Consider the following 23,519-nt stretch of genomic DNA (forward strand, 5'->3'; position numbering starts at 1 on the left):
GTCTGACGAAATTTCGATCCAACCTTCGTGAATTTTTAGGGCCGGCAGATGGGCAAGGGCCGCACATTTTGCTACATAGGTACAACCCTCGCGTCTAGATAATATATTAAATTTTTCTGCATTGTTGTACAGTGCTTGCGAAAAATGAAAATAACATCCGGTGATTTTTGCTAACGGGTACAGTTTGCGGAACGCGTTGATTGCCGCTTTCTCAAAATCCACTTTTAATTCATCAGGTTGAAACCCAGGAATGTTTTGTTGAAAACTTTTAAACATTTTTTCATAGGTCTCCTGCTGCTTGTTGGGCAATAGAACATAAATGCAAGGCAGTACTCTTGTGTGGTCAGCAGTAGACCCAATGTCCGCATGAAAAGTGTACAATTGCACAAACGGTTCTGGAACGATCCGAAAAGTACCGTCTGCAAAAAACTTCTTACAATTTGCGAGCCATTCCTTGGATTTTTCAGTAACAAATATTAAAAAGTCGTCTTCTTTGACACAAAGCCAGTCCTGGGCTAAGCTTTCTGGTAACAGGATGTCTTCGCAGCATTCGAAAGATTCTTCCTCGCGGCGGGCTCTATATAAACTATCTTTTTTGTTGCGTAGAATCGGCAGTTTGTCTATATACTCAACGGTCATAAACTGCCTCATTTCTTCCTTAAACAAGGTTGGGATTGGTTTATATGACGTGGTCACCATCTTTTTTAAATTAATTATGCTGCGCTCTATGTCAATGCTCTCGTGGTCTGGTATACAGCAATGTTCGCGCTCTCGAATTATCTCAGTTTTGTCAGGGTTGAGCAATACTGAGCCATAGCAATGACCAACCTTGTCGCAAGTCCATACAGAAGTCCGGCATTTGTGATTTTCGCGTTTTAAGTAATGCCTCCGACCGCCCTTGATCAAAATTTTACCTCTGCGGTTGCTTTCAATGAAGCTAAAAGTTGCAACACTATCTTCCAAATTGCTTGAAGCCATTGAAAGTCCTGACAAATTACTTTTTTGAGAAGATAAGAATTATATTCTCACAACGACTAAATTATGTTATGTCACATATGACAATGATAGATACGTATGTTGAAGTGTATGCATATTGATTATTATCTAGTGTCTATGATTATTTAAACGTTTATGCCTAATCAACTAGTTTTCAACCTTAGAGTATTTACTAATCATCAATTTACGAACCGACTACTATTACTTCTTTGCTAACAAAAATATTTGAATATTTATTATTTATTTATTTAATTATGCGGCTGGTCATAAAACACATAGGGATATTAAGCTATTCATAAAAAAATTGTATGGAAAATAATGCGAATGGTTACAAAACATACCGGGAAAATAAGTTTTTCAAAAAAAAATAGAATGGAAAAATATGCGAATGACTAAAGTTGCTATAGGGAAAGGAAGATTACGAGAAAAATATAAAGTGAGAAATAATGCGAATGGTGTTAACTGCAATTAGGAAATAACGATTTTCGGAACATACAGTATACACTCTAAACTCAACCTGTTAGAAGAAAATGGCCTCCAAAATTATCAATCTTTTTGAAAAAAGTTTTCTATGAAATTAGAAGGTTTGGTCAATTTTCAGTACTTTGAAGGCCATTTTCTCCTAACAGATTGAGTTTGGGCAGCTAAAAAAAAATACGTGTCCGTTATTTTAGACTACTCTATAACATATATCAAAATAAATGAAATCGGAGTCGGATAGTTGGGTACCCTTCCTTGTAAGTAACTTTCTGCTACTGACAATTCAAAGATAGAGCAGCGTGAAATAAACAATAAGACATAAAGTACCAGACAGTGCGCCCACTGCAGCAGGCCGGTCCGAGCGTGGTGGGCCGCGGTGACGACGGCCGTGACGGGGTCCGGGCCGGCGCCGGCCAGGAACGCATAGAACGTGACGCTAGACGCTATCTACGGTATCAACCGAAGTACCGGGGACAAAGTCATAAAGTACCAGACAGTGCGCCCACTGCAGCAGGCCGGTCCGAGCGTGGTGGGCCGCGTTGACGACGGCCGTGACGGGGTCCGGGCCGGCGCCGGCCAGGAACGCATAGAACGTGACGCTAGACGCTATCTACGGTATCAACCGAAGTACCGGGGACAAAGTCATAAAGTACCAGACAGTGCGCCCACTGCAGCAGGCCGGTGCGAGCGTGGTGGGCCGCGTTGACGACGGCCGTGACGGGGTCCGGGCCGGCGCCGGCCAGGAACGCATAGAACGTGACGCTAGACGCTATCTACGGTATCAACCGAAGTACCGGGGACAAAGTCATAAAGTACCAGACAGTGCGCCCACTGCAGCAGGCCGATGCGAGCGTGGTGGGCCGCGTTGACGACGGCCGTGACAGGGTCCGGGCCGGCGCCGGCCAGGAACGCTTAGAACGTGATGCTTGACGCTAGCTACGGTATCAACCGAAGTATCGGGGGCAAAGACATAAAGTACCAGACAGTGCGCCCACTGCAGCAGGCCGATGCGAGCGTGGTGGGCCGCGTTGACGACGGCCGTGACGGGGTCCGGGCCGACGCCGGCCAGGAACGCATAGAACGTGGTGCTTGACGCTAGCTACGGTATCAACCGAGGTATCGGGGATATAAAGTATCAGACAGTGCGCCCACTGCAGCAGGCCGGTCCGAGCGTGGTGGGCCGCGGTGACGACGGCCGTGACGGGGTCCGGGCCGGCGCCGGCCAGGAACGCATAGAACGTGACGCTAGACGCTATCTACGGTATCAACCGAAGTACCGGGGACAAAGTCATAAAGTACCAGACAGTGCGCCCACTGCAGCAGGCCGATGCGAGCGTGGTGCGCCGCGTTGACGACGGCCGTGACAGGGTCCGGGCCGGCGCCGGCCAGGAACGCTTAGAACGTGATGCTTGACGCTAGCTACGGTATCAACCGAAGTATCGGGGGCAAAGACATAAAGTACCAGACAGTGCGCCCACTGCAGCAGGCCGATGCGAGCGTGGTGGGCCGCGTTGACGACGGCCGTGACGGGGTCCGGGCCGACGCCGGCCAGGAACGCATAGAACGTGGTGCTTGACGCTAGCTACGGTATCAACCGAGGTATCGGGGATATAAAGTATCAGACAGTGCGCCCACTGCAGCAGGCCGGTCCGAGCGTGGTGGGCCGCGGTGACGACGGCCGTGACGGGGTCCGGGCCGGCACCGGCCAGGAACGCATAAAACGTGACGCTAGACGCTATCTACGGTATCAACCGAAGAACCGGGGACAAAGTCATAAAGTACCAGACAGTGCTCCCACTGCAGCAGGCCGGTGCGAGCGTGGTGGGCCGCGTTGACCACGGCCGTGACGGGGTCCAGGAACGCATAGAACGTGACGCTAGACGCTATCTACGGTATCAACCGAAGTACCGGGGACAAAGTCATAAAGTACCAGACAGTGCGCCCACTGCAGCAGGCCGGTGCGAGCGTGGTGGGCCGCGTTGACGACGGCCGTGACGGGGTCCGGGCCGGCGCCGGCCAGGAACGCGGCCGGCGGCAGCACGCCCAGCGCCGCGCTCAGCAGCTGCGTCAGCCGCACGCGCCACTCCTCGACCAGCTCGAGTTGGAGTTCGAGAAACTGAAGCCTGTCAACAAATATATGGTATGTAGGTATTAAAGTTTAATTGCTACTTGTTCATTCTGATACTTCAGACACTATGACCCCATACGGAATACTGCTCTTTGGGAAGGAGCACCTGAATACCAGCGTAACTCTTTGACTAGGTCTAGAGGCACTGTGAATCGTCGACGATCCTGATTCACAAACGATATTGAGCCTTGAATGTGTTAAATCGTTTGTATAATTGGTTGTTAAAAGAATTGTTTGACATGATGAGCATAGCTGCTTTCTACCATCGCAACGCTCGTCGACGGCTAAATCACTTTCTATAGAATTACCTCATACGAACGCTCTAGCTGTAAAATAAAACTACCTGCCGAGGTTTTCTCGAAGAACTGCGTATCAGGTTCATCAAAACAATAAAATTTTCTAAAGAGTCAGCAATCCACATCTGACACCTTTGAATAGCTCAACCCACTAACTAAATAATAATCTGTTGCTAAATGACTCACCGATGTCCAGGCTGCGGCAACACAGCATACCGGTCCTCAATGGTTTTCAACAGCGACATGAACCAATCAGCGCCCCGCGGAACCCATAGCACAGACCCTACGGCGGAACCCATGCCGCCGGCCACGGGCTCGATCCAAGACTCGGTGTCTATCGTCTCGTCCATTTTTGATAAGGCATCTGCAATTAAATTTTAGGCTAGTTACACAATAAATAAACAGCCAGTAAGATCAGGTCGATTTGGGCGGTACAACGCTACATTTCAATGAACACTACATTTCACTTCACATGCGAGAGGGAAACACTAAAGGGGGTTCCTTTACCTACGGGGAAAACACCCTGGAACCTAAATGGAGTTCAGAGGAATTTCCATCCAAAAACTATACGTTTTTGAATCCTTTGCCGAGGTTTTCTCAAGAGACTACCGTGTGGGGATGGGGTGTGTAAAAAAATGTACGCTAAACCATGATACCTCTGAAGCAGAGAGCGGTAATAAACTATATGGTAATCTCTTATCAGTATGGTCGTTCGGCACCAAAAGGGACAACCCAATCTTATTCTCACTATTGAACAAGTGGAAAATAAATATTTAATATTCGATGAAGTAAACAAATCACGCACTCACATTTCTTTTCAACCGAAAGCCATCTGACAAAGATCTCCGCTTTCGTCAGCACAGATAGCACGCTGTTAACCTCATGCCCCGTTATGAGTACCAGTTCACGATGGAACCCTAAAGCCTCATCCACAGCGTGCGCGAAGGCCGCGTCCATGTCCGCGCGTTTTTCCTTGACCCCGTGTGCGTTATACATGCCGAGGACGGTGTGGAGTCTTTCCGCGGCAAAAGAGATAAGGCCAGCGTTGAATTCGTCCTGAAAATTATAAATTTATGTAAAAAAATGTTTGAGACAAGCTCTCACGTAGGCTCTCCGATTTCGGCCACAGCGACTGCATTATATTATACCTAGGAGCGGGAACTGAGCTGGTCCGCCCGCTCGTCGTTGTCGACTGATAATGGAGTTGTATTGGTTTAATACTTAATTACTATTATGGGATCACCTTCGGGATCTGTCATCAGATCAGCTCAATGAGGAAGGGACGATAAAATTGTATCATCCACTTTACATTATGTAGTATGGTGCGGAAGACCTTACCGGTTTTAAATTACAAAATAAAGTTACTTGACCACATGATCCAAACTTAAAGCCATCATGATCCTTATTTCCTTGTAGCTTATTATAGTGTCCCATTGCTGGGCAAAAGCCTCGCCCCTTGATCTGACTACCGTTGTTGTGCTTTTTCCGGCCAAATGCTGAGGAATGTGTCAAAGTCATCCCAAATTCTCCGTTTAGGCCTGATCCATCCGCGCTTATCTTTATTATATATATATATGTATACATAAAATACAGTAACACTTACAACTGTCCGAACATGTCTCAATTGCAGTTTGTCAGCAACTGGCTGTACATGTGTCCTCACGAAGCCCTGGTGATCCTTGATCCAAGTGAGTGTCTGAGTAAGGAACCATTCAGGGCGGTCAATGCGCGCGGTCTGCCGAGACCCAGTGAAGTGGAATGTAAACCTTTTTTTCAGCGGCCGTAGCAGGACTTTTACAGGTAAACAGGGATTTTCTGCTGGAAGAAAGCAAATATTGTAGCTGGCTTATATATATTTTTAGTGTAGATTAATTAATTTAATCCTACAGCGCGCGCTCTATGAGTATTTTGCCGCCCGTGGCGAAAAAACTCCTTACTTGAACACGGTAAGTTTGTCAAGGTCATGTTTTCTGTACTGCTAAGTGTAAATCTGTAAACTATAATAAATTTTACTTTTTCTAATAGTTTATGATTTACTTTATCCCATATAAATGGTTGCAACTGATTTATCCTTTATTTTAAACAAAAAATCACGTTTAGTATGGGCAGCAATATGCTCCCCACGCGAGCACTCCCGTTTCACGGAAAGACGCGACTACTCAGGTGGCCACTGACGAACCTTCCAACAGTCCAAATAGCGTGGCTGCAATCCAAAATCGGTCCGTGAATGTCAAAAACGTACAATGTTTAATATTAGGATGCCGTCCATTTGGATGAATCCATTGTAACGGCATCCATTTGGAAGGCTCGTCAGTGGCCTGCTTAAGTAAATTATATTACCTATAACTTGCATTTTCTATGATAATGCAATCTTTTTTTTTTTTAAACAAATTCATGTTACCTAAACTGAAATCTCCTGACTGTATTCTGGCTTGTTCATCGTCTGGTTCTTCAATAAGGAATAAAAACTTGGTCAGATTATGGAACTTGACCATCACATCTTTAGGCAAAGGGGACATGTCGGGGCGCATGACCACTGGCCATTTCAGCAACTTTAATACATCTTCATATTGTCTGCAAACAAAAAGGTAAATTTTAATCTTAGCTGATTTGGTTGGCCGTGACAGCTCTTAGCTTAGCTGACCTTGCCTGCCTTGCCAAAGCACATAAGCAGTGACAATCAAAATACCAAATCTTCTTGTTATAGAGATTCCTTTTCATTTACTGATGTTGTATATTGCATGATACAGTCAGCAGCAGAAGTTGTTAAGCGCGCGAGTTGTTCAAAATTACCTTGACGCACTCTTATTCTCTTAACAATAGTCGCGTCAAGATCATTTTGAACACCTCGCCCGCTTAGCAAGTATTGCTGCTGACTGTACAAAATGTTAATTTTATTTAAGTTACAACTATATAGAAGCTATTGCTGACCACATATAATTGTATGCCACCAATAAATAATTATAGATCATACTTAGTTAATTTATCCTTGAGTATATTATGCCAGTAGTGTGTGTATTCCTTGAAATAAGTGCCTCTGTGGCCATCGTGATATTGTAAGCACAGCTCTTTAAGTGCTCCAAACAGCAGCACACTCTGCTCATCTTCGTTACAGTTGGACAATTGACGGCTAAAACAAAATCATACATTAATTTTTCAATCAGAATTGATCATTTGTTTCCCTAATTTATAACATGTAAAAGACCTGTCATATTCTGTAGTTATCTATACCCCTTGCATTGAATTATCCTTTTGACTTTTGACAGTTCCTTAGTCTCTTTTGAGTGGGGAGTCTCTTTTAAAAAATAATTGAAGAGATATGTTTATACCATATTTTTATAGTGACATGTCTAAATTGAATGTGCAAAACTTCTAAAAAAAGTTTAGGTACAAACATTTTCAGTGATAGCAACTTCATATAACCGTACATGGCGGGAAGAAGTTGATATCTGGCGGAAAAAAATTGAAGAAATTTGAACCTTATGTAGTTTTATTTTAAGTTCAAATTTCTTCGGTAGAATAATCTCGAGTTATCAACTTCTCCCCGCCATGTACGGAATTAAAATGAACTGTCATAGAGACCATCATCCGACACCAGACACACAAGTAATCGGATTCGGTTAAAACAAACTCAACTAAAGTCAACTCTAATAGGATAGTGAATGCAAACAAGAAGAAAAGTGTGAAAAATAGGAAAGATCAAGCGGAGATTTTATTTGATGACAACATGTCGGTTAAGAGTGTCAGTGAAGGTGGTCCCAAGAGCCAAGAAGAACGATCGGAGCACAAAGAAAAAATTACCTGGCAGCTGTTGTTGGCTAAACTTAAGAGGAAACTGTTTGAAGAGGAAGGTGTTGCATGGAGAGATAAGATCAAAAGTTGTGTGAGTACCTTTTTAGAGGGGACAATATCAATAGTTTTACAGTATATGAAGGATCTGCCAGGCTTAAGCTTTATAAAAGAATTATGGACCGTAACAACTCACACATCACCCTAAATGTAATACAATGGAATGCCCAAAGCATTCGCCCTAAACGACTAGAATTTGAATCGCTATTACATCAAGAAAAGATACACCTTGCTTTAATAAGTGAGACATGGCTTGACCCGGCTAGCCAATTCAAGATAAGTGGTTACAACATATTCAGATCTGATCGTGGCGATGGATATGGGGGTGTGGCAGTGTTAGCCCACAAATCAGTTAAAGCACAACAATGTAATTCTCAACTAACCAACACACATATTGAATTGATCCATATGAAGATACTAAACTGTAGTTTCTTAGAAAATGTAATATCAATATATTGTCCACCGACGGCTTATACTACACAGAGGGACTGGGACCAGATATTTACACTAGCTGACGGGAAATGCCTTGTAGCAGGGGATTTAAATGGCCACCACACTAATTGGTCAATAAAAATGGATGTGAGAGGGGAACAGATTCATGATTCTAGTGTTGAAAAGGGTCTTGTTACCCTGAACAATGGTACTCACACGAGAATGAAATTGGTGAACGGCGCAGTACAGAAATCTTCCCCTGACGTTACTCTGGCTTCTGCAGATATAGCTTTAAAGTTCAATTGGTCAGTACTTAACGAAAATCTTGGCAGCGATCACTTAATGATTAAATTAAATACCGATATTAATAAGTCTGATAGACATAAAAACAGACGTAACTTTAGAAAAGCCGACTGGGCAAAGTATAGAGCCACTGCACAAGAAGAATTCACGGACTTGATCCTGCCAGAGAACCCACAAACGGCATATGACAAGTTCATTGATGCTATGGACAGAGCTGCGAATGCCTCAATTCCTATAATTAAAATATGTGAGAATCCTCTTCGTCAGCAAAAATTTACTCCAAGACCCTACTGGAATCAAGATATATCTAAGGCCGTTGCAGAGAGACGTCGAGCGTTGGCAATCTTCAGACGGAACCCTACACCGGATAATTTATCTGTTTTACAAAATAAAGTTAGTGTTGCTCAGCGGCTGATTCGACAAGGAAGCGCTAAGGCTTGGCAAAAGTTTTGTGATAGTGTTGATAGTGCTACATCCTCTAGTGAAATGTGGAACAAAATGAAATGGCTGAAGGGCTACAAAGCACCTAGAACAACAATAAGCCGCGAGAAGGCTGAGCATCTGTTAGGCAGTTTAGCACCAGATTATGTAACACCCGCAGCCCCTACCTTTGCTAGCAATAGCATATGTTTGTCGTCGCCGATTTCGGTACATGAATTAAAGAACGCTATCAAACAATCTGATACAGCACCGGGCATGGATGATATATCCTTTTCTATGATTAGGCATCTTCCAGATGTAGCCAAACATGTACTGGTAAATATATTTAATATATTTTTATTTAGCAGCTTTGTCCCGATACAGTGGCGCAGCGTTCAAATAGTTCCTATACCGAAACTCGGTGCAGACACAAGGCAAGATGTGACCTTTAGACCAATTTCTCTGCTGTCCTGTCCATGCAAGATATTTCACACAATTCTTACACGTAGACTAGAATGGTATATCGAAAAGGGAAACCATTTTTCAGATGAGACTATAGGTTTCAGGAGATTCAGATCTTGCATGGACAATTTAACTAGGCTAGTTTCACGAATCCAGACTGGGTATACCAACGGGCTTGCCACGGTGGGCTGTTTCGTTGATATAGACAGTGCTTACAATAATGTTAGTTTAACTTGTCTCCTGAAAACACTAGACCACCTTGGTGTGGACAATGTTATCTGTAAATATCTTTGGCAGTTTTTACATTCACGACAACTGGCTATAGACTTGTCGGGTCATGAATCCTTAGTTCGAGTTACGGGAATGGGTTTAGCACAGGGGGACCCCTTATCTCCTTTACTATTTAACATAGCGACTCTAGATATTTGTAAACAGCTGGGAGATATATTTGTATCACAATATGCAGATGATTTTGTACTTTATGCCAGCCGCAAACACCTCTCGGATGCAGTTAATGCAGTACAGGATTCCTTAAATATTCTTAATAGCACAGTAGAAGGAATGGGTCTTAATGTATCACATAAAAAAACTAAAGTCTGTGTATTTGTTAGAGGTCATCCTAGGAATGTAAACAAATATAGAGTAAATTTACAGATAGGCAGCAATAAGGTGCAACAGGTTGATTGTGTGAAATATCTAGGTATGTGGTTAGATAGAAGCCTAAAATGGGGAAGACACATAAATGAAACCCGTGAGAAAACATTGAAATTTCTAAATGTATTTAAGGTTCTAGCTGGAGCAAAGTGGGGTGTCCATCCAACCCATCTTAGGCGCCTATATATCTCTATCCTACGTAGTAGACTGGATTATGGTTGTTTTTTGTACGATATTAGTGTTAAAAACCATTTATGCAAACTGGACAGAGTGCAAAACCAAGCTATGCGGGTTATTGGCGGATTTATAAGAAGTACCCCAATACATGTCATGGAAAGTGAGCTGTGCATACAGCCCCTCTTTGTAAGGAGGAAATACCTGGCGGCTAAGTTTTATTTAAGAGGCAAATGCTTGGAACATAATGCTACAATACATGTGTTAAAAGAACTAAATAGGGCATGTGAAAATAGGTATTGGAGAACAAAGAAAAAGCCGCTACTCATTGAAACTTATAACCAATTCTGTAACCTCCCAGTACAATCACATGAGCAATTACCTATGTACTCAATGAATAGTTGGATAAGTAGCTACGATTTATCAAATAATATATATGTTTTTATAGAGGGTTTAGAGACTGCCAAAAAACATGTGAACCAAATAGATTTATATAGGTTATGTAATGATCTCTTAGAAAGTAAGTATAGCACATTTTATAAGCTGTTTACTGATGGGTCCAAGGAGAAACAAGGATGTGGGGCGGCTTTTTTTGACCCTCAGGTGGATTTCCGGGGAAAGTTTAACATACAAGCTGATATATCTATTATGCACTGTGAACTTATTGCCATAGCCGAAGCGTTGTCATATGTAGAGTCTATAGACCATAACAAATGTGTAATTTTGTCAGACGCAAGGAGTGCCCTTTCACATTTGGCTCGGTTACCCTCGAGCAGTCGAGGGCATCCGATAGCCTACACCATCCTTGAATCCATCAACAAACTTCGTACACTAAATAGGGAAGTGATTGTACAGTGGATACCTTCTCATGTTGGCATCATGGGTAACGAGGAGGCTGACCGAGCAGCAAAACTTGCAATAACCGACGGTATTCCATACCGTTGTATACCAGTACACAGCGAAGTACTAGGTAAAGTTAGGATTAGTTGCAGGCAGATGTGGAGGGAATACTTTGATAAGCGGTCTCTCACTAAAGGAATCTGGTACCGAACAGTTCAATGTCAGCCCCCTCAGGTCCCCTGGTTTGACAAAAAGCTTAGCAGGAAACAGGTAGTATCACTCCTCAGACTTCGTTCCGGGCACATTCCGTCAAACAAATTCAAGCACCTGATGAAACTAGCGGCTTCACCAAATTGCCAAGAGTGCGATAAAATAGAAGATGTTCACCATGTGTTGATGGAATGTGTCCGTAATGAGGCGCTGAGGAATGACATGACATTTATTAAATCTACCAACATAGGTAGTTGCAACATCGTCCTGGCATCGCCACTATCAGACGAGGCCAGGTTGATGTGCAAACTATACTTATATGTGATGTAGTGGTGTAGGTAATACTTCACTACTACATCATTATTACTATTAGATCTCATTACGGGGGTGACATTGTCACTGCGTGACAAAACCCCTTAAAAAAAAAAGGATTAAAAAAAAAAAAAAAAAAGAGACCATCATCCGACACCAGACACACAAGTAATCGGATTTAACTTAAAGTTAGCTTAATAACATGTAAATTAAAGTTTACTATAATTATAAACTAAACTTTCTAATTAATTAATATATTGTACTTACCACAGATCTTCTACTTCTATATAAGTCTTCAAATATGACTGGACCTTCACTAGTTTATTGATAGCTGCAAACCTTTGGTTTAATTCTGCACGCAGGGGCTCAGATTTGACCAGAAACTGGTCTAGTTTGTTCTGCAACTTTTCATTTTTCTCTTTGAGCTCTGCTATTTGAGCAGGCTTTTTCTTTGCTTTATCTATTGATGATTTTACTTTTGTAGGGACTTCAGTGTTCTTTGCCTGAAGCTGAAAAGACATGAATGGATTATAATTTTTATTCTTATTGTAAATCTATCAAACTATATGTTAATTTATTAACCTCATAAGTACCGTCATACTTGTAAAAGTATAAATTAAATTCGAGTTTTGAACTCTTAGTGCCAATTGCACCATCCCAATAACCCAGGGTTAACTGGTTAAACCATTAACCCAGTGTCAAATTGTACTGGTAACCATGGTAACAATAACAATCTTCTAAGTAATTTACTACTCCAATGTTATGAGCCAACCCTAGAAACTAGTAAAGTTTTTTGGTCAGTTGACCAAAATCTGCTAGAAACACGCTTCTACTTATGTTAAATGATGCATTTTTTTATGGAACACAAATCTTACATTTATAATGAAAATAAGTACTTACAGAGTTTTGTAATTTGTCGCGCTTTTCTACATATTCATTTTCTAATTCATATGCGTTAGCCAAGTTATTAATATCATCTCCAATCTTAATATTAAATCTTTGGATAAGCGCCTGTTTGTCTTCTTCGTTCATAATTGAGTATTATTTAAATTCATTCGTTCTTGAAACATAAATTGCATTGTATTGTTACTTAGGTTAAATTTTAAATAGGGATTGGGAAATGAAAAATCAATACACTTTGAAACTCCACTCCAGCAACACAAAAATGACGTTCCAATAAAATATAAAATGTCAATGTTAGTGTCACTACGGTGTCACTGTCAATAATATAATATGTATGGAATTCTCATCCGCGATTTTTGAGGTAGCTTAAACAGCTTTGGGAGCATTCCACTTGCCAAAAACTGCAAAACTGAGGGGCTACCGCGAAAACTTTATTCGCAAATTGAGGGGATCTTTCTCTTTTACTCCAATGAAGGCGTAATTAGAGTGACAGAGAAAAATGCCCGCAATTTGCGAACTTCGATTTTCGCGGTTATAGCCCTGAGACCTCTGTCGCACTTGTAAATTCGTACGTAACAGGGAGTGTGACAGGGAGGCAACACGTCGAACGTGATTCGTGATAGGCCCTCTGACTAGACAAAACTATACTCTGGCAAACCCACTTTGTCATTAGAAATTATCATGAAGCGGTATCCAGACGGGATGATCAAATCGAACGATTTGATCAGAAAAGAAAGTCCCGTCTGGATATCACTTTATGAATGAATGAATGAAAATCTTTATTTCAGGCAACTAATGGCCCATTCATAAATACCTAAAAACTAGCATACATATTATAGACGGTCAAGCAAATCTTGTCAGTAAAAAAAGGCGCGAAATTCAAATTTTCTATGGGACGATTACCCTTCGCGCCTACATTTTTCAAATTTGCCGCCTTTTTCTACTGACAAGATCTGCTTGACCAAGTATATATAAAAATATATTTTATAACTAAACTTTAAAAAACTAAACACTACATATCACATTATGGCTGCGATGCATTACGCAACCCCGCAGTGTCAGGGAGCCGGCCGCGGAACCGCCGAAACTTGACACCCTTCGGCCAAAACTCCTCCTTGGTGAAGGTTGCTATAGACGGTCAAGCAAATCTTGTCAGTAGAAAAATGCGCGAAATTCAAATTTTCTATGAGACGATATCCCTACGCGCCTACATTTTTCAAATTTGCCGCCTTTTTCTACTGACAAGATCTGCTTGACCAAGTATAGATGGTCAGTCGGAACGCTCACCACAAACGAATTAAAATCCGCATTGTGTCGAGATTCCAACTTCGCGACCCTCAGGATGAATCCGGTCTTCGTTTTCACATACTTTACGATGTCATCGACCTTCGTAAGGTAATGTAGACGGGACACATACAGCAGCGTCGACGGTGTTGCAGGACGCAGCAAATGGCCCCATCTTATGGCTCCTCTACACGATGCGCCAACGTCGGCCAATCCAAGGGACGCAGCTATGCGGTAGAATGAGATAGCAATATCACTTGCTCCCTCTAACGCATAAATGCGTCCCTTGGATTGGTCAACGTCGACCATCGTGTAGAGGAGCCATTAGAGCATTTAACAACTGGATTCGCCTTTAAGAGTCCTCTGCCGAAAACCTTGCACAATTATTATTGTGCAAACTTTTGTATGGACTGACGTTTATCTGACATGGCTATTTGACGTGCTCCTCCCCCGCAAACATCGGTAGACTATTTTGTACAGAAAACGACGGCCAAGGCGTCTCCAGTTACTAAATGCTCTAAGGGCCCCATACATTCCACGACTCTTCTCTTTCCGCACAGACTCTCCGTGAGGGACAAATATACGCAAATGCGACACTGTGATTGGTCGAAATCATTTGTTGCCCACCATAATACATACTAAATTTACGGTGGTGAACAAATAAAATGTGAGACTGTGACAAGGACAAACAATAATAGCTCTTTCGCTGCTACTCCTACTGAAAGATACATAAGACTATCCTGTTCTGTCACTTCTCCCCACCCTCATGCCAGATCCAGTTTTAATACTATACTAGATTCATGGCACAGACAGAAACTCAACTTGATATTTTTATGTGAGAGTGGAACACACTTGCCAATATTCAATTCAAGTGACATTGACATTTCTTATCTCATCCCGTTCAGTGGCGAGAAACTCTCTTACTACGAACAAACGTATAGCAAAGATATTTGTCATAATTAGTTCAGCGGCGTGGCATTGGCGGCAGCACTGTTGAAATGCCAACTTGACATTATGCGTATACGAGCGGCAACCATTTTGAAATACAAAATTGACAATTCGTGTGCAAATTTTGCAAAACAATAACAGTTTTCTAAAGTTGAGTTTGCTTCTCCTGGGTTTTGTGGTGATTTGAAACAGAAACCCGTACTGTTGTAAAATAGTACAATGGCCGGCAAAAACCGATATTGTGAAATATGCGGTGTCTGAGAAATCACTCGAGGAGGATTCTTTGCCAGATTTCTCAAGGATGAACAGCGGTAAGTCTACAAGTCCCGAAATACAACTAACTACCAGGGAACAAATCAAATTATTTTATTAAACATTTTGATTTATCAGCCGCGTAACAAGCTAAAGACCGACCGAGACGCCGGTTCGAATCCGGTCTCCGCCACTCCGTAATAGGAGGAACAAGCACGTATTGCTCGCCCTAAATGTTATTTATGTATTTATTTAATAAAATACAGAGGTATTCTTAAAAATAGTCATAGCCCAGCAAAACTCAACAATGAGTTTGACTGTGGGGTCATCAGTCTCTAGTTATCAAAGTTGTTGGTCAAATACTTCCCAGGCATTCAAAGATGACGTCTATTTCAATTAATAAATTCCTAAAAATGTTATTTGCTACTTATGCGGTGTATTATTTGAATTTGCTATGTTTGCTACCTGTAAGTCTCTTCTAATAGTTAGGGCACAGGGTACTTATTAGACCGACACAACCCACGTTATTTATCATCATCGAATCTCTATAATCTCCATTTCTTTTTCAAATATGACCTTTTATTACTATAAAAGCTTACGTGTTATTCAATTTCATATTTTAGTTATCTGAAAGTAGTCCTGCATGAACCCAAATGTCGCAATCACTTTAAAGCACATACTTAATTACTACTACTATCTTCCTCTTATGTTTGCAATACTTATTTTAATTTGCATCATTTGTGTCCCTCAATATTATGTTTACAGTACACAATGAAAAGGAAGCCAAAACCACTTTGCTTACAGGTGTATAACTTGGGTTAGACAAGCTAGACTGGAAAAGAAGATCTCGTTCATTTACCCATAGAAAAGTTGCAGAAGATTCGTCACGTTTGTGGCGATCATTTTGAACGGAGAGACTTTGGCAAGACAATAAGCTACTTACATGTCGAGGCATGCTCAATTGCTCAGTGTAGAGTTTCGTAGTTACGATTCTGTCAAAATAGGCCAAACGGGGGATATTCGTAAGTATCATGTAGGTACATTATAAATTACAGGGAGTACCTATTTGCAGCGCTTTGTACGTCTTTTTACTAAGAAAAAGGAGATTTTTAGCAACAACTCAAAAACGACTGGACCGATCATGTTTGCTATAGTTTTCATTGAAATTATTTATTAAGCTTTTGTTTCACGATTTTTGTCATACTTTTTGGACCCATGGTTCAAAAGTTAGAGGGGTGGGCACATATTTTTTTTCTTTTGGAGCGATTATTTCCGAAAAATTATCTATATCAAAAAAGGGTCTCCTTATTCGTTTTGAAAGACCTATCCAACGGTACCCCACGCTATTGGAACAAAAAATTTTTTTTATAGTTTTTATATTATCGCTGCCGCAATGCATGATATATGTACCCATGCCAAATTGCAGCTTTCTAACACTAACGATCACGGAGCAAAGCCTCGGACAGACAGACATGGCGAAACTATAAGGGTTTCTAGGTGACTACAAAACCCTAAAAAGCCTATCCAAAGTTAAATCTTTCCGCACCTCCACTGTCGGAATACCAATTATTATGAGAATTTCCTCAACATGCTGCAAGTAGACAAGGTAACTTTCTATTAGCCATAATTAGTAATTAGCCTTAGTTGTAGCCCACTAAGGGCCACTTGCACCATTCACTAACCCGGGGTTAACTGATTCAACCTAGAGTAACCATGGTTACCAGTACAATTTGACACTAGGTTAATGGTTTAACCGGTTAACCCCGGGTTAGTGGTATGGTGCAAGTGGCACTAAGTGATTAGGTAAGTAATAAACATTTTATCGTAGGTAAGTTTAAAACAGTCCAGCACAGCAACAGATACATTTTAAATTATAAAGATGAAGTTATCCCTTCATCCAGCTAACCCCAAACAAACTTTGAACCAAGACCTAATATTATAAATATTATAATTTAAAAAACCGGCCAAGTGCAAGTCGGACTCGCGCACGAAGGGTTCCGTGCCCATATGCAAAAAACGGCAAAAAAATCACGTTTGTTATATGGGAGCCCCACTAAATATTTATTTTATATTGTTTTTAGTATTCCTTGTTATAGCGGCAACAGAAATACATCATCTTTGAAAATTTCAACTGTCTAGCTATCACGGTTCATGATACCTTCTAAGGAGGAGGAATTTTACTGAGTACCTAATATAGGTAATAGGTACTGTAAACAATTTGTCATATAATTGGGTGTTTGTGAGGTTGGATCATAATGACATCTAACTAATGTCTTTCAAATATCGTACTTTTCCGTACATGTATTGGTGCGGGCAAGACGCACGATGACTAAATTTAACAATGAATGCATGATGATGATTAAAATAAATTATTATTCTGATTTCAGTGTATGTTCGAATTGGCCTGTTTTTGTGCACATCACGGTTATTCCAGTCCAGAGTAGGTAGTACTTACAGCTATTTCATTATTTTTAATTACTTATTAGTATTATATACCTACCTATTTTTTGATGGAAACAATGTCCATCTAACAAGAAACTTCAATCAATAGGTACTAAGTATGCTATGCTATGAGAGATTGAATTGAAGGTACTTATTTCAATTTCAACAACAGTATTCTTATGACATTATTCTATTCATAAACGCTTTTAAGCCCTTGATAATCGATTATATTTATCCGTCATTTTGTCATTTGTGTTTGTTAGAAAGGGACAAATTTAACATAGGTAGATGCTAAGTTTTATGAATAAGTGGTTTACTATATAAGTCAGTACGTCTTTCCCATAAGGGCACACGGGGCTCGTGCCCAGGGCCCCCATCCTCAGGGAGCCCCGAAAGACAGACAGTAACAGTAGGTATATTTGATTACCCATAAAAAATAGATCATCTCATCATCATCATCATCATCAGTCGTTCCCTCAATGCTGAGGATCGTGACATCATGTCCTAATGTTAAAAATATTAAAATAATTTTTCACCAGAATTTTAAATTTCAGCTGCAAACCTTTACATGCCAGACCATCGACATCGAACAGAGTAGGTAAATGGTAATTATGCTAGTTATCTTTAAAAGTATTTTCAAATCACACAGACTTCAGAGGGCCTACCGCGAACCACGTTCGACGTGTTGCGTTACGTATGTGCGACAGAGAAGTAACACGGCGAACGTGTTTCGCGATAGGCCCTCAGTTTACCCACGTTTCTCTTCGAATTGGTTAGTCCGAATTGTGATCGTTTTCAGGGTTCCGTCCGTAGCCAAAATGGCAAAAATGAAACCGTTATACTTTCCTCATGTCCGTCGGTCAGTCCGCCCGTCCGTCCGTCCGTAGATCACAGCCATTTTACTCAAGAACTATAAGATATAAGGATATTAAAATAAACATAGGCTTTTCTATATAAGTTATATAGGAGGCAAACGAGGACACGAATCACCTGATGGTAAATAAGCGATTACCGTCGCACATGGAAAGTCCATGAAGATCTTTTTTTTCTAGATAAATTGCCGCTCCCAACCGCGTTATTGCGCTGCACGGCGTATGGATAACTCCATACGCCGTGCACCGCAATAACGTAATAGTACTTAATCTAAAAATGTTAACTTATGGTAGAAGTACTAGTGCTCGACGCTGCACTAGTATTCGACATGGGCACTTTATGTCAAAGTGACAAGGATTAAATTTGAATACAGAAAAATCTTCGCCGTTCAAATTTAACCTATATTACTTTGACATAAAGTGCCCATGTCGAATACTAGTGCAGCGTCAAGCACTAGTACTTCTACCTTATTTCTGTTACAATAATTTAAATTTCAGCTGCAAACCAGATTCAGGTCAGATCTACACATGCCAGAGTACCTCTGTCAACATCAAACAGTGAAAATGGTAATTATGCTAGTTTTGCTTTTAGGTAAAAGTATTTTAGTTTTCACACAGATCTCAAGTAGTTTATCCACGTTTCTCTTCGAAACCGATAGTCCGATTTGTGAACGTTTTTAGGGTTCCGTAGCCAAAATAGCAATAAAAGAAACACTTATACATATACAGTAATTTTACTCCAAAACTATAAGATAAGTATAAGGGTATTTTAATAAAATTTGGAACATGTGTGTTTTTTATATGTACCTACTTATCTACTTAGGAGGCAAACGAGCACACGACTCACCTGATGATAAGATTACCGTCGCCCATGGATACCCGCAACATTACAGTCGCAACACCGTAGGGGTTGTAATTTCCTAATTTCGATGCTGGCCTCTTTTCTTGAAGGTTTGAAGGTCGAAACGGTCCGGAAATACCGCACGCGGCAGTTCATTCGACAGTTTGTCTGTGCGAGGTAGGAAGTTTCTGGAGAAACTCATACTTGAGGACTGCCAGCCGTCCATTAATGGACGTTAGTTAAGTGGTGTTGATGTACTTTACGCTTCGGTACGTAGTTTCAAATACACTCCATGGGTAGGTAAATAAATAAATAATAAATATTAGGGGACATCTTACACAGATCAACCTAGCCCAAAACTAAGCAAAGCTTGTACTATGGGTGCTAGGCGACGATATACATTACATACTTATACTGATAATACATCCTTATATACATAGAAAACACCCATGACTCAGGAACAAATATTTGTGTTCATCATACAATGCCCTTACCGGGATCCGATCGGTTTCACAGGCAGGGTCACTACTTACTAGGCCAGACCGGTCGTCGTCGTATGAAACTAAAATTGTTTTTTTCTTGAGAAATATCAACATAAGCACATCATTCGATAGGTCTTCAAAATTACTATTAAGCAAGTTAAGGTTTTAAGCCACATTTCTGTTAAGCTCGAGTACCTACTGATGATGGGATCCATGAGGAATCGAGGGAACTCCTCAAATCTTTAATTAAAGGCATAACATATAGTGATTTTTGTGTTTTTATCAACAAATCAAGCATTTACATTGAAAAAAGTGACAATTGATGAAGTAGAACTGCTGATGATGGTCAAGAACGGAACTCTTCAACGACGCATAGCTCACGTTTTTAAGCCACATTTATGTCAAGCTCGAGTTCTGAACATGGGATCCATGAGGAATCGAGAGAACTCCTCAAATTTTAAAGGCATACATACAGAGATTTATGTATTTTAATCAGAAAATCAAGCATTTACATTAAAAACTGTCACATTTGATGAAGTGGAACTGCTGATGATTATCAGAACAGAACTCTTGAACGACGCATAGTACACATTTGGCGATTTCGATTTTGTGGGTTAGGTTAGGTAGGATAAAACTGTGACCCTTAGAGAAACGAAATCATCATTATCATCATCATCATCTTCCTCGCGTTGTCCCGGAATTTTGCCACGGCTCATGGGAGCCTGGGGTCCGCTTGGCAACTAATCCCAAGAATTGGCGTAGGCACTAGTTTTTACGAAAGCGACTGCCATTTGATCTTCCTACTCAGAGGGTAAACGAGGCCTTATTGGGATTAGTTCGGATTCCTCACGATTTTTTCCTTCACCTAAAAGCGACTGGTAAATATCAAATGATATTTCGTACATAAGTTCCGAAAAACTCATTGGTACGAGCCGAGTTTGAACCCGCGAACCTCCGGATTGCAAGTCGCACGCTCTTACCGCTAGGCCACTAGCGCTTCTTACAGAAACGAAATGCTACTATAAAAGTGGGTAAGGTTAATATTATTAGGTTAGGTAAGAACTGCGACCCTTACAGAAACGAAATGCTACTAGAAAAAGGTGACGAAGTGGATTACTATATATGGTGATCAGTTAAATGTCAGCCAATAATTTACATATATGGCATTTCAGACTGTTTTGAGAAGTCGTTTTTTTTTTCTATTAAATATTATATTTGGCATAGGTACATTTATCTCAACTTAGTAGGTTATTCAGTGGAAGTTTTATCAACACCGGTTTATCAATAACGTTCTAATCTACGTGTACGTATTAGTATGATAATCTCGCTTATTGATAGGTACGAACTACGAGTGTGGTATCATTGGGAATTAAGAAACGGGGCAAAACATCTTAAAGTTCATACCCCATGCAAGTTTCATCGAAACCAGTTAAATGTGTGCGTCCGCTTAAGGATTTATACGGAGATGGTCTTCGCATGCTCTTTTTTAATAGTTTACTTGAGGATTCTTTACCTACTAGGTATTCGGTAGTATGCGAGATTTGCTCTCACGCGGACGCCGATATGCATGTCTTCAAGTAGGTCATTAGTATCAGCTATTACTAGGTATAGTTGAATCATCGAGAGCGTGGAATTGCATATGTAGTAGTATTGTTTGTTTACAGGCATTCTATATTTGAATTTTCTATTTTCTTGTACTATCAGCATACAACCACTACAAATGCAATTCCATCTTCTCGATAATTCAACTATAAAACATAGATCGGTATAAAACAGATAAGAAGTTCAAAGTAAGGTATTTAAACGGTCTAAGTCTTACCTGCTTGGTTAACAGCTAACTACGACTGACAAATAAAAATAAGTGAAGGTACTAACTATTAATGTTTTATGTTGGTACCTATGTTTGCAATTTATTTTTAAAACTTATTTTAACGTGTGAAATGTTCCAGCACAAACTTCAGCTACTGCATCTACGAGTACAGGCCAAGCTTGTCTGAAATCTGGAATAAGCATTCGACCGGATAAAGGTAAGCGTAGAATTGAGAAAAAAAAATGTTATTGGCTCAATTAATGCTATTGCCTATTGCGCATGCGACTTGTCCACCGAACAAGAAATGGTTATGGTTCAAAACCATACATTAGACCAGACAAGTAGAGTCCGTATAACTGAAGCCTGCAGTGAAGTATGTAATTTAAGTACAAAGGTATTTAATTTATAGGACTTGACCGATTATAAGGTTATTTACTATAAGGGCCAGGTGTTCAAAATGATCTTAACGCGACTTGTATTGTTAAGAGAATAAGTACGTATCAAGATGGTATCAAGGTAATTTTGAACACCTCGTCCGCTTAGCAACATCCGCTGCTGACGTGGGAGTATCAAAAAAACTCTACCTATGTTGACGAGCTCTTATTTATCACTAACTTACATTCCATGCTTGATACGTTCACGACAGCACGGTCATGGTATGATACTGCATGGATGGGTAGAGCATTTACGTATTTTTAGTCACTCGCGCGACGGGTTTCCGAAAGCTTCATCATCATCATAACCATCATATCAGCCGAAAGACGTCCACTGATGGCCAAAGAACTCCCTCAACGATCTCCACAGCGGCCGGTCACGCGCCGACCCCATACAACTCCATCTTGTAGAGGGCCTTCCCACACTGCGTCTTCCGGTCCGTGGTTTCTAGAGCTTATAGGTCTCCATTTTTAAGTAGGTAGGTACTAATACTACTAATAAAGAGGCGAGCAGCTAGTACCTCTATAATTATGCGGATTATTTGATTTCAGCGTCAATACCAGCGAAACGCCCCCGCTTTGCTGACAAACAACCTGGCGGGTCTAGGGATACTCTAGTTCTTGCTTCTGATAATCGAAAAACGCAGCGAGCAAATCAAAAGACTAGGTAAGTGAATATGGTATTGTTACTCGTATTAAAAAAATATGTTTATCTCTCAGCAGTTTGAAAATTAATTCCAAAGTTATTGGTTAATATTTACGCACAGCATATTATTATCTCATCTTCGTTTTAAAGGATGTAGGTATACGGCGGAATAGTACCAAATAATACTTTTTAATCTCTGCCTGCATACATACCATTGCTTAAAACAAGCCTAATTTCATCCACTTGGTAAAATGTTCTCATACATGTTTTAATTTTTGCGCGGATGTACTTATGTTTGCATTGTACGAATGCATTTAAGAGACCAAAGATTTCTACGGAGTTACATTTAAATTAATTTTACTTGTTACAGATTACAATACAACGAAGAAAGAATTGCTGAAGAAGCTCATGAAAGTGAAATCGAGTTTACTTTATTAAGAGTCTGCCTAATAGGTAGCTTAGGACTTTAACCAGATAAATTGTTTTTTAAATCCATCTTTAAAACATGGTATCTAAGAGAATTTTAAATAGAGAGTTACTGTCATGGTAAATTATGTAAGTAGCTACAGTACTCTACATTTACTGCCATCTTTCGACAGAAGATTAAACCTGTTAGAACGCCATTTGACTTTGATCATTATTCTTTCACTGATATCACAGAATAAGTAATAGTATTTGATATGTGTAAACTTGTTAAATATTAATATTAACACCATCTACTCGAGAGTAGGCCAAAGAGATGGTGCAATCTTTTCTAGCGATGGCGCCATAACCTTTGGCCTACAGTCGAGTAGATGGCGTTAATTTCAATATGTAACAAATTTACACATATCAGTGAAAGAATAAAAGGGCTCATTTAGTCAATGCGAGAACTCGCATGCGAGTTTCATTACATTGCGGTTTTCGATCGGTCGGTTGAATTGGACTTAACCAACAGTCCGCAATGTAGCTAAAATCGCATACGCTTCGCGCGCGGTCTTAATCAGCCTTATGGATCAAAGTCAAATGGCGTTCTAACAGTTTTAATTTTCTGTTGAAAGATATTGGCA

At 40.6% G+C, this 23,519-nt stretch overlaps 1 protein-coding gene and 2 long non-coding RNA genes across 4 annotated transcripts in view; 1 reads left to right on the forward strand and 2 right to left on the reverse strand.

Moving 5' to 3' along the window:
* Positions 1–12,666, reverse strand: part of LOC134791456 (RAD50-interacting protein 1) — a 31,691-nt gene extending 19,025 nt beyond the window's left edge. Inside the window, exons 1-8 of one of the 2 annotated variants that reach the window (XM_063762482.1) lie at positions 12,457–12,666; positions 11,824–12,065; positions 6,875–7,030; positions 6,302–6,474; positions 5,504–5,718; positions 4,710–4,956; positions 4,087–4,264; positions 3,407–3,599 (exon numbers count right to left, since the gene is read on the reverse strand). In XM_063762482.1, the coding sequence (XP_063618552.1) occupies positions 3,407–3,599; positions 4,087–4,264; positions 4,710–4,956; positions 5,504–5,718; positions 6,302–6,474; positions 6,875–7,030; positions 11,824–12,065; positions 12,457–12,588 (1,536 nt within the window). In that variant the 5' untranslated portion in view covers positions 12,589–12,666. The remainder of the gene's footprint in view (positions 1–3,406; positions 3,600–4,086; positions 4,265–4,709; positions 4,957–5,503; positions 5,719–6,301; positions 6,475–6,874; positions 7,031–11,823; positions 12,066–12,456) is intronic. The other variant, XM_063762483.1, reaches the window with a different exon arrangement.
* The window catches only part of LOC134791803 (uncharacterized), a 96,277-nt gene that overhangs the window by 62,294 nt on the left and 10,464 nt on the right, over positions 1–23,519 (reverse strand). The gene's annotated exons all lie outside the window — the stretch shown is intronic.
* Positions 18,564–23,087, forward strand: LOC134791861 (uncharacterized). Its single transcript, XR_010144351.1, has 4 exons — positions 18,564–18,824; positions 21,530–21,607; positions 22,377–22,491; positions 22,841–23,087. It is a non-coding gene; the product is annotated as an uncharacterized LOC134791861 (long non-coding RNA).

This window comes from Cydia splendana, chromosome 6 (assembly GCF_910591565.1).
Source record: "Cydia splendana chromosome 6, ilCydSple1.2, whole genome shotgun sequence".
Taxonomy (NCBI): domain Eukaryota; kingdom Metazoa; phylum Arthropoda; class Insecta; order Lepidoptera; family Tortricidae; genus Cydia; species Cydia splendana.